Source organism: Lactuca sativa, chromosome 4 (genome assembly GCF_002870075.4).
Source record: "Lactuca sativa cultivar Salinas chromosome 4, Lsat_Salinas_v11, whole genome shotgun sequence".
NCBI lineage: Eukaryota > Viridiplantae > Streptophyta > Magnoliopsida > Asterales > Asteraceae > Lactuca > Lactuca sativa.
The window spans coordinates 18,872,117-18,884,708 of NC_056626.2; the positions used below are offsets into that span (position 1 = coordinate 18,872,117).

Genomic DNA, 12,592 nt, shown 5'->3' on the forward strand with positions numbered 1-12,592 from the left:
GAAACCACTTTTTGTGAAACGTTAACAAGATGCATATCTTATTCGTTTCAACTCCAATTGACATACGGTTTTTTCCAACATGTAGTTTAGAGTTTGTACATGATTCTAGACTATAAATTTTTCATTTTTAGTTTTATATTCATTGACTTACAGTCCTCAAAAGTTGAGATACCAAAGCTGAAAGTTTTTAGTTTTTTATTTTTTTTTGTATTCGGTGAAAGTTTTAAAGCATGCATATCTAATTCGTTTGAAGTCGGATTGACATGTGGTTTTTTCCAACTTCTAGTTTACATTTTGTACATGAGTTTAGACTATAATTTTGTCATTTTTGGTTTAACATTCAATGATGTACAGTCCTCCAAAGTCGGGATATCAAAACTGAAAATTTTCAACTTTTCAACTATTTGTTTTTGTATTTTGTATTATATGAAAATATTAACACAAGTATATCTCATTCGTTTAAATTCGGATTGACATGCAGGTTTTTCCAGAGTGTATTTTAGAATTTGTACATGATTTTAGACTCTAATTTTGTTAATTGTGGTTTCGTATTCAATAAGTTACAGCCCCCCAAAGTGGGGATATCAATATGAAAATTGTCAAAGTTCAACCCACTAAGTTGTAAGTAATTACCAAAAAATTCCAGTTTTTTCGGGTTTTTCGGGTCTAAACCCACTTTATCCGGTTCCAACCTACCCACTTTGATGTTTCCGGGTTTTCCGGTTCTAGACCCACTTTACCCGGAACCATACCCGGAACCGAACCGGAACCGGTTCCTATATACCGGTCCGGTTTCCGGTTCTATAAAATCCCGTTAACCGGTTCCGGGTTTTCCGGGTCCGGGTCCATCGGGTCCGGGTTTGGACCCACTTTCATCCCTAGTCGTGGACGACTTCATAAAGTCTCTGGAATGCATTGTGGTAACACCACAAGTTGTAAACTCTGATAAACTTTATGAATGTTTTTGTAAAAACATATTTTATCATTATTACAAATCATGATATTTATACAACAAGTGAAATTATGGTTTTGAAGAGTAATGTGTGTTACATAAAATCTCACTATATATTTTTATCAAAACAGTCTTCATTCATAAATATTTTCAAAATATGCAATTTTAATTTGATATCGGTTTAAATTAATCCAATATATAAACATGAAAGTTATCATATAAATCTAGGGTAAATAGCACAAAAAACACTTTTTTTACACAGAAATTCGATTTTGACACCGTGTTTTTTTTTGTGTCAATTTTGACACTGTGTTTTTCAATTTGTTACAATTCTGACCACTTAACTGGTTAACCAGGTTACATGCTGACGTGGCATGATGACGTGTCAGTTTTGATGAGGTGGCATGCTGACATGATATGCTGACGTGTCAAAATTGATTTTTTTTCCACAAAAAACACTAAGTTTTCACTTTTTTCGATTTTGACACTAAGTTTAATTTTTTATTTCAATTTTGACACTATGTTTTTTTGTTCCAATCAAACATCATTTATCAAATTTTGTTCAATTTTGTCTATTTTCCATTTGAAACCGTATAAATATATTTTTTTATTACATTTTAAACCGTATAAACATATTTTTTTTGTTTAAACCACATTTTTATTTAAATACAAGGTGTTTTTTTTTCTTACAATCAAAGCATTAGTTATATCATGAGAATCAAACTAACCATAAGCTTCTAATAAGATGTAAAAATTTGATGGGTTGGAAACTTGATATTCGAGTTTTGATCAACTACACGCCTCCAAATCTCCAAACACATTTTAAAGTTGCATATTTAATATAAAATACAATTTTTAAATAACTAATACATATTTATACATAAAAATATGGTTTGAGTGTAAAAAAATTTATTTATACAAAACTATGGTTTTTAAATGAAAAAAAAAACATATTTATACGGTTTAAATGTATTAAAAAAATATTTATACGGTTTCAAATAGAAAATTGTCAACATTGAACGAAATTTGAAAAAATGATGTTCGATTTGGAACAAAAAAACATAGTGTCAAAGTTGAAAGAAAAAATTAAACTTAGTGTCAAAATCGAAAAAAATGAAAACTTAGTGTTTTTTGTGAGAAAAAAATTCAATTTTGACACGTCAGCATATAATGTCAGCATGCCACGTCATCAAAACTGACACGTCATCATGCCACGTCAGCATGCAACCTGGTTAACCGGTCAGGTGGTCAGAATTGTAACAAATTGGAAAACACAGTGTCAAAATTGACACAAAAAAAAACACGGTGTCAAAATCGAATTTCTGTGTAAAAAGAGTGTTTTTTGTGCTATTTACCCATAAATCTAAAATTAAGAACAAAATAACTTGACATAAACTCTTAATTAAATGGATTCATCACAAGAGTGATCATTTGATTATCCGTCTCTCAATATTACACGTGTTCACCATTCCATGTCAGTTTATATTTATTCAGTTAGAGTTTGTTAGAAGATAGTTAGTTGTTTGCATTCTCTTTTCTGTAATATGTGCATGTAGATTCTCAAATGTATAATGAAAAAATGAACTCATTACAAGAATTATTTTCTCCCTCTACATTTCTTTGCTCTGTTTCTCTCTCTACATATCTTCTATCTGTTATATCTTGTTTGAATGGTATCAGAGACTGATCCCTTACTGCTCGTGAATTATGGCTCGAGCTTAAAGAACAATTCTCATAAAGAATAGTCCTTTCATCTATCAACTACAATGATAGATTGCATCAATTCATCTAATTGATTCTTCTATCTCAAAATATTACACAAAGCTCAAACAACTATAGGATCATTTGAAGTGTCTTATGTAATTACCTATGTGTAATTGTGGATCTGCGAAGGCTATGTTAGATTTCACTTCATCCACCCGACTTATGCAATTCCTTATGGGGCTAAATGATACATATGAAAGTCTAAGAAATCAAATCTTAGTTCTCGATCCTCTTCAATCTATTCACAAGGCGTATTCTATGACACTAAGTCTTGAGAAACAAAAGGAGTTTCAAATCAATTTTGCAATTTCAGTTGAATCTTCTATGCTTGTGAAAACTTCATCTAATTAGAATAACAATGAAAAAAATACAATTCTCACACAAGCCTAAATCTGATTACAAGAACAAAAACAATGGAGATAGATACCGTAATTTCTGCAAGATAATTGGACATACAAGAGATGTATGCTTCAAATTGAATGGTTATCCATATTGGTACGAGGATCTAAAAGAGAAGAATAAGAAGAATTTCAATTCAACACACATGGTGAATACAAGTCCACAATATAATAATCATTCGTTTGACACAAATGAATCAGTTCCATCCAGTCAATACAACAATGAATCCATGAATGCACTTCTTAACAATTCAACTAGTTTGTAAAACCAAATCAATATACGGATTCTCATTTTGCAAATTTCTCTCACTTTGGAGATTTTATAGGTATGAATATCTCCTTCTTGAATTCATTAAGAAGTGATAAATTTGATAAAATCATATGGATATTAGGTACTGGAGCTACTGTTGATATGTGCTCACAGTTATCTCACATGAAGAAATCCAATCCAGTTAGTAAAAATACTCCAATATTTCTACCTAGTGGATCAGTCAAGCCAGTAACTCACACATGTTTAATTGAATTAACCTCAAGATTACTTCTCAAAAATGTCTTGCATGTTCCTGATTTTAAATGCAATCTGTTATCAATGAAAACTTTGGTAAGAAGTGTACAAATTGTGTTCAAATTCTACCCAACACACTGTGTTTTGTAGGACCTTAAATCTGTGAAAGTGCTTGATGAAGGGAAGATTTTAGGAAATCTTTATGTTCTTAATAGTAATTATCTATTTGGTTGCATAGATAGTTCATTTGAGATTCATAAACACATGAGTGATAAACCATGTAATGTTACACAGTCAGAATAAGATTTCTTTTTCAACTTGGCATCAAAGATTAGGCCACTCTTCCCTATCTGTATTACAACATTTGCAATACATCCCATGTAAATAAGAAAGTGAATTAAACCTTGTATTCCTTGTCATATATTTAAACATAAAAGATTTCCATTTCAAAATACTAATTTACATGCTTTTGAAGTTTTTAAACTCATACATGTTGATCTTTCGGGATCCTATAAGATTAAAACTATTTCAAGAACTTCATATTTTTTACCATAGTTTAGGATCATTCAAGGTCTGTTTGGACATTTCTCTTGAATGACAAAACTCAAGTATTCCAATCCTTTTCCCAGTTTTATGCTTGTGTGACTAATCAGTTCAAGACTACTATGAAAATTATTATAACTGATAATGGGAGTGAATTCCTAAACCAAAATTGTCAAACCCATTTCTCATCATTGGGAATTATTCATCAAATTACTACTTCCTATTCACCACAACAAAATGTAAAGGTTGAAAGGAAACATCAACAACTTTTGCAAACAACAAGATCTTTATTGCCAAAATCATCTTTACCCATAATTTTTGGGGACATGCCATTTTAATGGCTACCTACATCATCAATCTTCTTCCTACACCAATCCTAGATTAGAAAACACCATTTCAATTCCTTTACTGAAAAGAACCTTCTTAATCAAATTTGAAAGTTTTTGGATGCCTATGTTTTGCCACTAATGTGATACCACACGATACAAAATTTAAACCAAGAGCAATTATGTGTTGCTTCATTGGGTACAATCAAAGGAAAAAAGCATACAAGTTATATGACTTGGAAGAAAAGAAAGTGATAATGTCAAGAGACGTGGTTTTTTATGAAGATATTTTCCATTCAAGAAAAATGATTTATTTAAAAACAGATCTTCCAATACCAAATGTTCTTAATGAAGATTTTGATGAATTTATATTCAAACTCTCATGACTTCATACCTTCAAAAAGCTATAATTCAGATGATTTATATCTTGTTGCAGAAAGAGAGTTTCAAAATCCACCTCCTGTTGAAATTGTTCCACTAAATGTTGAATGGAATGTTATAAATACAAGAGCTAAAATAAGAGTTATAAGAAAACCCGCTTGGTACAATGACTTTTTCATGAATTGTAGTCAAACTCCTCTTGGTGTTAATTGTCATTCATCAAATTACGTCACCACATTGTCCACCTACTTACCCTTAAAGTGAATCACCAATTCTCATAGAAACATATAAATGCTTCTTCACCTTAATTTCAAGATTGAATGAACCAACTTCTTATAAATAAGCATGCAAGGATAATGAATGGGTATAAGCTATAAACAAAGAACTTCAAGCTTTGGAAGAAAACAACACTTAGATAATTATGACATTACCTCAAAATAAGAAACCAATTGGTTCCAAATGAGTATACAAAGTGAAACTAAATTAATAATGAACAATTGAAAGATTCAAAGCAAGATTAATGGAAAAAGGGTACAATCAAACTTATGGGATTGATTATCTCGACAGCTTCTCACTAGTGGCAAAGGTTGTTACAGTCAAAATCTTACTTTCTTTATCATCATCAAATGATTGGTTTCTTCATCAATTAGATATCAAAAATTCTTTTTTTTCATGGATATTTGGATGAAGAAGTTTACTTAACACCACTACAAGGGTACAATAAAGCAAAAGAAGGAGAAATTTGCAAGTTAAATAAATCCTTATATGGATTAAAATAAGATAGTAGAAAATGGCATATTGAATTTTGCAATAAACTCTTGAGTTTTGGCTTTAAACAATCTTCACATGATCATTGTTTGTTCATCAAAGGAGAAAGAGATAACTTCATTGCATTAGTAGTTTATGTTGATGATGTATTCATTCCAGTGCCAAATGAAATTTTAATTCAAGAAGTGAAGAAACAATTACATGAAACTTTTACAATAAAAGACTTGGGAGTTGCAAGCTATTTTCTAGGAATAGAATTACTGAAGACAGAAAAGGGCTTACATGTAAACCAAAGAAAGCATGTCATGGATATATTGGTAGATGATGGATTAACAAGAGTCTAACCAGTCAATAATCTTTTGACGAAGAATGGATAGTTATGTTCTGACAAAGGAAAGGTCTTGAATGAACTAAAGAAGTACAGAAGACTCATTGGATGATTGATATATCTCAAATTCACAAGACATGACATCATTTATGTTATGCAACAACTGAGTCAATACACTCTTCAATAGAGATCCATTAGAAATGTGCATTACATGTATTGAAATATCTCAAGGGATGTCCTTCAAAAGGCTTCTTTTTTGAAAAAGGATATTCACCATTAAAGATTACAACTTATAGTGATTCTGATTGGGCTAGCTGTAGTGATACTAGAAGATCACTTACCGGTTATTGTATCTTTATGGGAACATCTCTAATTTCATGGAAAACGAAAAAGAAAAAAACCATATCCAGATCTTCATGTGAGGCAGAATATAGAAGCTTAGCAACAACAATATGTGAGTTACTTTGAATAAGTTACATATTAAGATATTTGAAAGTAAAGTTCAAAATTCCAATTTCATTATGGTGTGACAACAAAGCTACAATTCACATTATTAAAAATCCGATTTTCCATGAAAGAACAAAACATTTGGATATAGACTCTCATTTAGTTCGAGATCAATACAAACTTGTATTTCCAAGGCACATTTCAACAAATCAACAAATAGTTGGTCTTTTTACCAAAGGATTATGTGCACCTCGGTTCAATTTTCTACTGTCTAATATGAACCTTATCACCAAGGTTCATCTTGAGGAGAGGATCTCAAGATTACACATGTTCACCATTCCATATCAACTTGTATTTACTCAGTTAGAGTTTGTTAGAAAGATTATTAGAAGATAATTAGTTGTTTACATTCTCTTTTCTGTAATATGTACATATATAGACGCTCAATTGAATAATGAAAAAAACCGAACTCATTACAAGAACTGATTTCTCTCTCTACATTTCTTTGCTTTGTTTCTGTTCTATTTTGTTTGAACTGTGGCATGGAAAAGGATGCAACTCTGACTTGCTTCTAGGGGAAAACACGATTTGATCTTTGAAGCAAAGTTCACCTTGGTCAATTGAATATTTGAATGCCGTGATCACTTTAGCTTACAAGTTAAAATATACCATGTAAGATAATAATATAAGTTGACATTTACGTTTGTAATCATAAAAAAAACGTTATGAAAAATACATATATCAAACATTTACACTAAAACTATCCTCATTGGTGATTTTTTGGGATTAACTCATCAAAAAAATTAAAAAAAATAAAGGAAAGAAAATTTAGTTTTTTATAAAATAGATGCACTAAGACTACATTTTATACTTAGTAAAAAATCAAATAAAATATACTAAAATATAAAATTTATTTTTTTCTACAAAACAAGATCAATATTAATATCATTTTTTAAATATATTTTTCAATTTAAAATTAGATTGGTTTGAATTACTAATGAACGTGAATAATCGGATTGGATTGGATTGTATAGGTGAAGGAAATAATAATTAATTTTTATAAAAAAAAATTGAGTTGAATTGACCCCTGAAAAAGCCTAAGCTAGAAATAAGGCCTAAAATGCCCAATTCCTAGGCCTCTTTTTATTGAAGACCCGTGAAATGCATCTTCATCTTCTTTATAAACTCATCTTTACCGAAGTGGAAGCCTTACATGTGGTGGTTGCTTTGTTAGAGAAACCCATCTTCATATTCTCTTAAAAAAACATTAAGTATATAGTGGTTAATGTTTTTGGGTAAAATTCACATCAAACTTTGTTTTATACTATATTTTTATCTTGAGCTTTTTAATTGAACTCGAATTTTTCTAGATTCAAGTTTAAGCCTTTCTCAAGATGACTCATCAAACTAATAGTGTCGAGTTTACATTCGTCCTCAACAATAAAACCAAAACAAGAGTGGTGTCTAATCTAATCACAACTGAGATTCTGTCTAATTGTCCACTTAATAATGGCTACCTTTTCTAATAAAAAAATATTTTCACCAACAAGACATTTAAAAACTCTACAAGATGCCACCTATTTCCATATTTATTCTTCCTTTTGTTCCTTGTTTGTCTTTTTTGGTTTTAAATAATTACTATATATTTTATATATTTTTTAATGTGATCAAAGAAATATGACATTGGTATATAACTTTATAAAATTTTTAATGTTAACCGAATTAAAACTGATGTCACCAACATGGCCAAGAGTTCACGCCTACAGCTCACCCTAGCACGGCTGCCACGGAACTTGAAGTGTCGCCCATAAACAGAAAAAAAATATATAATTAAAAAAAAAGGTGGTTTTGTTTAAATAATATAAAAAAGGTTGTTTTATATTTTCTATTACATAAATATAGTAAAAAAGGTGGTTTTGTATTTTAAGAAAGGTCAACGCTTTGAAACCAAAAAAAACGGCCGCAAATTAACCACCAATAATCAAACTCACCGCCATTTTTAATACAAACAAGTTTCTCCGGCGACGAATTCTCTCTCTGCATGGATGGCTGCCACCATCGCCACCTTCCTCCTCCTCTTCCTCTTCTTGTCTACCTCCTACTCCGCAACTACTTACACCGGCTCCATATCTTCTTCTTCAAATTTCACAGCTTCCAACTTCCACTATGTTGACCAAAACGGCGATTTCCTCCGCTCCGTTAATCGCACTTACACCGCTGCCATGTTCAATTCACAGCCTAAATCGCCGTCGTTCTACCTCCTCATCTACCACTCTGACTCCCGCAACGTCGTCTGGGTCGCCAACCGCAATAAACCCATCTCAAATTCTGGTCAACTCCTTCTCTCCTTCACGGGTATTACAATCTATGATGATTCCGGCATACCCGTTTGGTCAACACCCACGTTCAATTCCACGGTGGCTTCTTTGCAGCTACTGGATTCCGGGAACTTACTTCTCATTGATCGCTTTAACAAAACGTTATGGCAGTCTTTTGATTACCCGACGGATACCATCGTTTCTGGGCAGAGATTTCCGGTTGGAGGATCATTAATCGCTTCCAACGATGATGCCGACTTCTCGGAGGGAGGTTATACGTTTACAGTGACCACCGGCGATGGGCTATTACGGTGGCAAAATTTGACGTATTACAGACTGTTGATGGATTCAAAATCTGTAATAAATTCAAACCAACCCATTTCGTATCTCATGGTAAACGGGTCTGGTTTTTATCTGTTCGGAGGCCAGGGATCGGAGGTGGTGGTACAAGTTTTAATTACGACGGCGGCTGTGAATTCCGACTATCGGATACTAAAGTTGACAAACGCTGGCTATCTCAACGTCATGAGATACACAAACCGTAACTGGGTGACAGATTTCACGACGCCGGAAGAAAGTTGCCGTGCTCCGTTCAGTTGCGGCAAACTTGGGCTCTGTTCCCCCGGTGGTTGTTCTTGTCCACCGGGATTTAGAGGTGATCGGAACGCAAACCCCGGCTGCTCACCCTCGGATAATTCATTGTTGTTGCCGGAATCTTGTGGTGGTAACGGGACCAGATTGCGATCCAACTCGTCGGAGAAATATGTATATATTCCGCTCGGAGATGGGATGAAATACTATCCAATTGATTTCACAAATCCAACTAGAAAGGGTGTGAATTTATCAACATGTGAAAATCTGTGCTCTTCGAACTGCTCTTGTTTGGCTATCTTCCATGGAAATCCATCTGGATCATGTTATTTGCTTCAAAACCATTTGGGTTCCTTCCTTTCAAGCTCCGCAAACGGAAACGACGATACATTAGGGTTCATCAAAGCAATATCTTTGTCTCAAAATCATAACAGTAATTCCAGTTCCGATTTCCCCGTAGTTGCTTTGATTTTACTTCCGGGCTCCGGCGTTCTGCTAATCTCTATTTTCGCCATCTGGATGCGTATAAGATCAAGAAACAACGCCACGAATTCTCATTCAAAGAAATTGAATGATAATTTTGGTTCAGAAGATCTTGAGCTGTTTTCAATCGCGGGTTTACCTATAAGGTTCGACCATGAAGATCTTGTCGAGGCCACCAAAGATTTCAGTACCCAGATCGGCTCCGGTGGATTTGGCACGGTTTACAAAGGCGTCCTCCGTGACAAAACGGTGGTGGCAGTGAAGAAGATTACCTCCCTAGGAGCTCAGGGAAAGAAAGAATTTGGTACAGAGATTGCAATCATCGGAAACATTCATCATGTAAATCTAGTCAAACTCAAGGGCTTTTGTGCTCATGGAAGAGAGAGGTTCTTGGTGTATGAGTACATGAGCCGTGGTTCATTGGACCGAACCATTTTCGGCACCGGGCCGCCATTGGAATGGCAAGAAAGGTTCGAGATCGCGGTTGGAACCGCTCGCGGTCTTGCATATTTACACAACGGGTGTGAACACAAGATCATACATTGTGATGTTAAGCCCGAAAACATTCTTCTAAGTGATGGTATGCAAGTGAAAATCTCAGATTTCGGGCTCAGCAAATTGTTGAGCCCGGAACAATCTGGTTTATTTACAACAATGAGAGGAACCCGCGGGTACCTTGCACCCGAGTGGCTCACAAACGCTGCAATCTCAGATAAAACCGATGTTTATAGCTACGGTATGGTTTTACTAGAGTTGATCCAGGGTCGAAAGAACTGTGTGCAGGCCCCGAGCCATAGCTCGAGAAACCCGACTAGTAGCACTGATGGTCAATCATCGAGATCATCAGGATCCCGAAACCATTCTCAAGCCCAGGGCAGAGCACGCGCCCGGGCGTTCTATTTCCCTCTACATGCACTGGAGATGCATGAAGAGGGAAGATATCTGGACCTAGTGGACCCACGGTTAGCTGGTCGGGTGACTAGAGCTGAAGCTGAGAAGCTTGTGAAGGTGGCTTTGTGTTGCTTACATGAAGACCCATCGGTTCGACTCACGATGGCTAATGTGGTTGGGATGCTCGAAGGGGTGTTGCCTGTGGGTGAACCGCGGTTGGATTCTTTGAACTTTTTGAGGTTTTATGGACAACGGTTCACCGAGCCATCAATGGCTGGAACCGGAGAGGAGGTTGAAGTGGGGGGTGGGTTTATGGTGACCACAAATTATAGTAGTAGTCCGAGTATGTCATTAAACTCGTTTTCATATATGTCTTCACAGCAAGTCTCGGGTCCTAGATAACATGGTGTTAAATATTATAATTTATAATATGTCAATATTTCAAGCGATTAAAAAATTTTGATCTTTCATTTTGGTAAATTTTAGAATGTAAGGTTATGTTTACGAAAATAAAAGATCAGAATGTGTGTAATGTTAGCTTTGATGGCTTTCATCTCTTTTTAGATTTTTTTATGTAAATCGTGATCATATAAAAAGATCGATTCTTTTAAACAAAGACAAGTATAAATTTCTACTAAATAAGCATATAATATAACTTTTTTGCCAAATTATTTACCGTTTGTTTTATCTTTTAATTACCTAATATTTGTAACTTTCGATATTTTCTTAAAGATATACGTGTAAATATTTTTGATTAACCGGCAAAACATTCCATTAATTAATTTTAATAGTTTTTTAGTTTTTATATACGTAATATTTTTTTATTGTAAATTATGAGTTTTCACCTTGATTTTTTAAGAGTGTCGAGGGTGTTAGATGCACGTTTAGACATTCTAAATTGCGATCAACTTAATTAAACATATAATTAGTCGTCGACACATTCTTAAAAAAGTAATATTAGATTCATTTAATGCTTAGATAAAAAAAAAATATTTAATTTTGATGACACATTCAAATGAATGGTTCTCTCATCTCTGTCCTCGTCGCCTTCCCGTATACAATTTCAACTTTTAATTTATTGTAATGGTGTTGGAATTTAAAAATCATAACCAAAAGGGACGCTTATATAAATATTAGAATGAATGATGTTTTTGGTTTTCAAATCCCTCTTAAAATAGTAATGTAAAATGAGACTTTGTAAAATTCCTTTTTTTTTTTCTTTTGTGTTTTGTGGTATTATTTTGCAAATCCTTCCCGGATTGCTTTTTCTTGTTATGTATCTTATTTCCATTTAATGATTGATGGAAAATACCTTCGAGGTTTCTTTGAAGTCTGAATTGAGATTTCTTTGTTATTCCTTCTTAAAATGGTTAGTTATGTGAGAAAAATATAAATTAGCCTATAAATATAATTTTTATGCATCATTTATAAGATTGTAATTGTTATAAAATTAAGAAAAATAAAACTCCATAGTTCCATCACTAATCTGTCAGTAATGTCATTACATGTTGTTTTACTAAAAATTCCAGGTCTTTTAAACGAAACAGACCATATGTGGTTGCACACCCCCGTAAACTTTTCCACAAACAATTTGCACAAGGAAATGACACCAAACCAACTGCATACTCCTTAATTATTTGATTTAGCAAAATAATTTTCTTGTTATGCTAACTCATGTGTTTTTTTTTTTTTTTTTGAACAAAATTTTTATTAAACTATCAAGATGATAGAAAAAAACATTATAATGTGTGAATAACAATACATGGATTGTGTGACCAACAAACTTAATTAAGTTTGCACTTCTTGCTTCTATCCAAAAAAAAAGAGGAATAAACAATGTTATCAAAAAGATCCGTTTTCTTAGGTTTAGCACCTCCAAATATCATGAAATTGCGAA

General features: G+C 33.4%; 1 protein-coding gene across 1 annotated transcript; it reads left to right on the forward strand.

The window, feature by feature from the left end:
* Positions 1–8,298: 8,298 nt before the first annotated feature.
* LOC111880162 (G-type lectin S-receptor-like serine/threonine-protein kinase At5g35370) lies at positions 8,299–11,317 on the forward strand. Its single transcript, XM_023876567.3, has one exon. It carries the CDS (start codon positions 8,458–8,460, stop codon positions 11,095–11,097), a length of 2,640 nt encoding a protein of 879 aa, XP_023732335.1. The 5' UTR covers positions 8,299–8,457; the 3' UTR covers positions 11,098–11,317.
* Positions 11,318–12,592: the final 1,275 nt, after the last annotated feature.

Coding starts and splice junctions, on each gene's coding strand:
- LOC111880162 (XM_023876567.3), top strand. CDS start 8,458: ATGGCTGCCACCATCGCCACCTTCCTCCTCCTCTTCCTCTTCTTGTCT.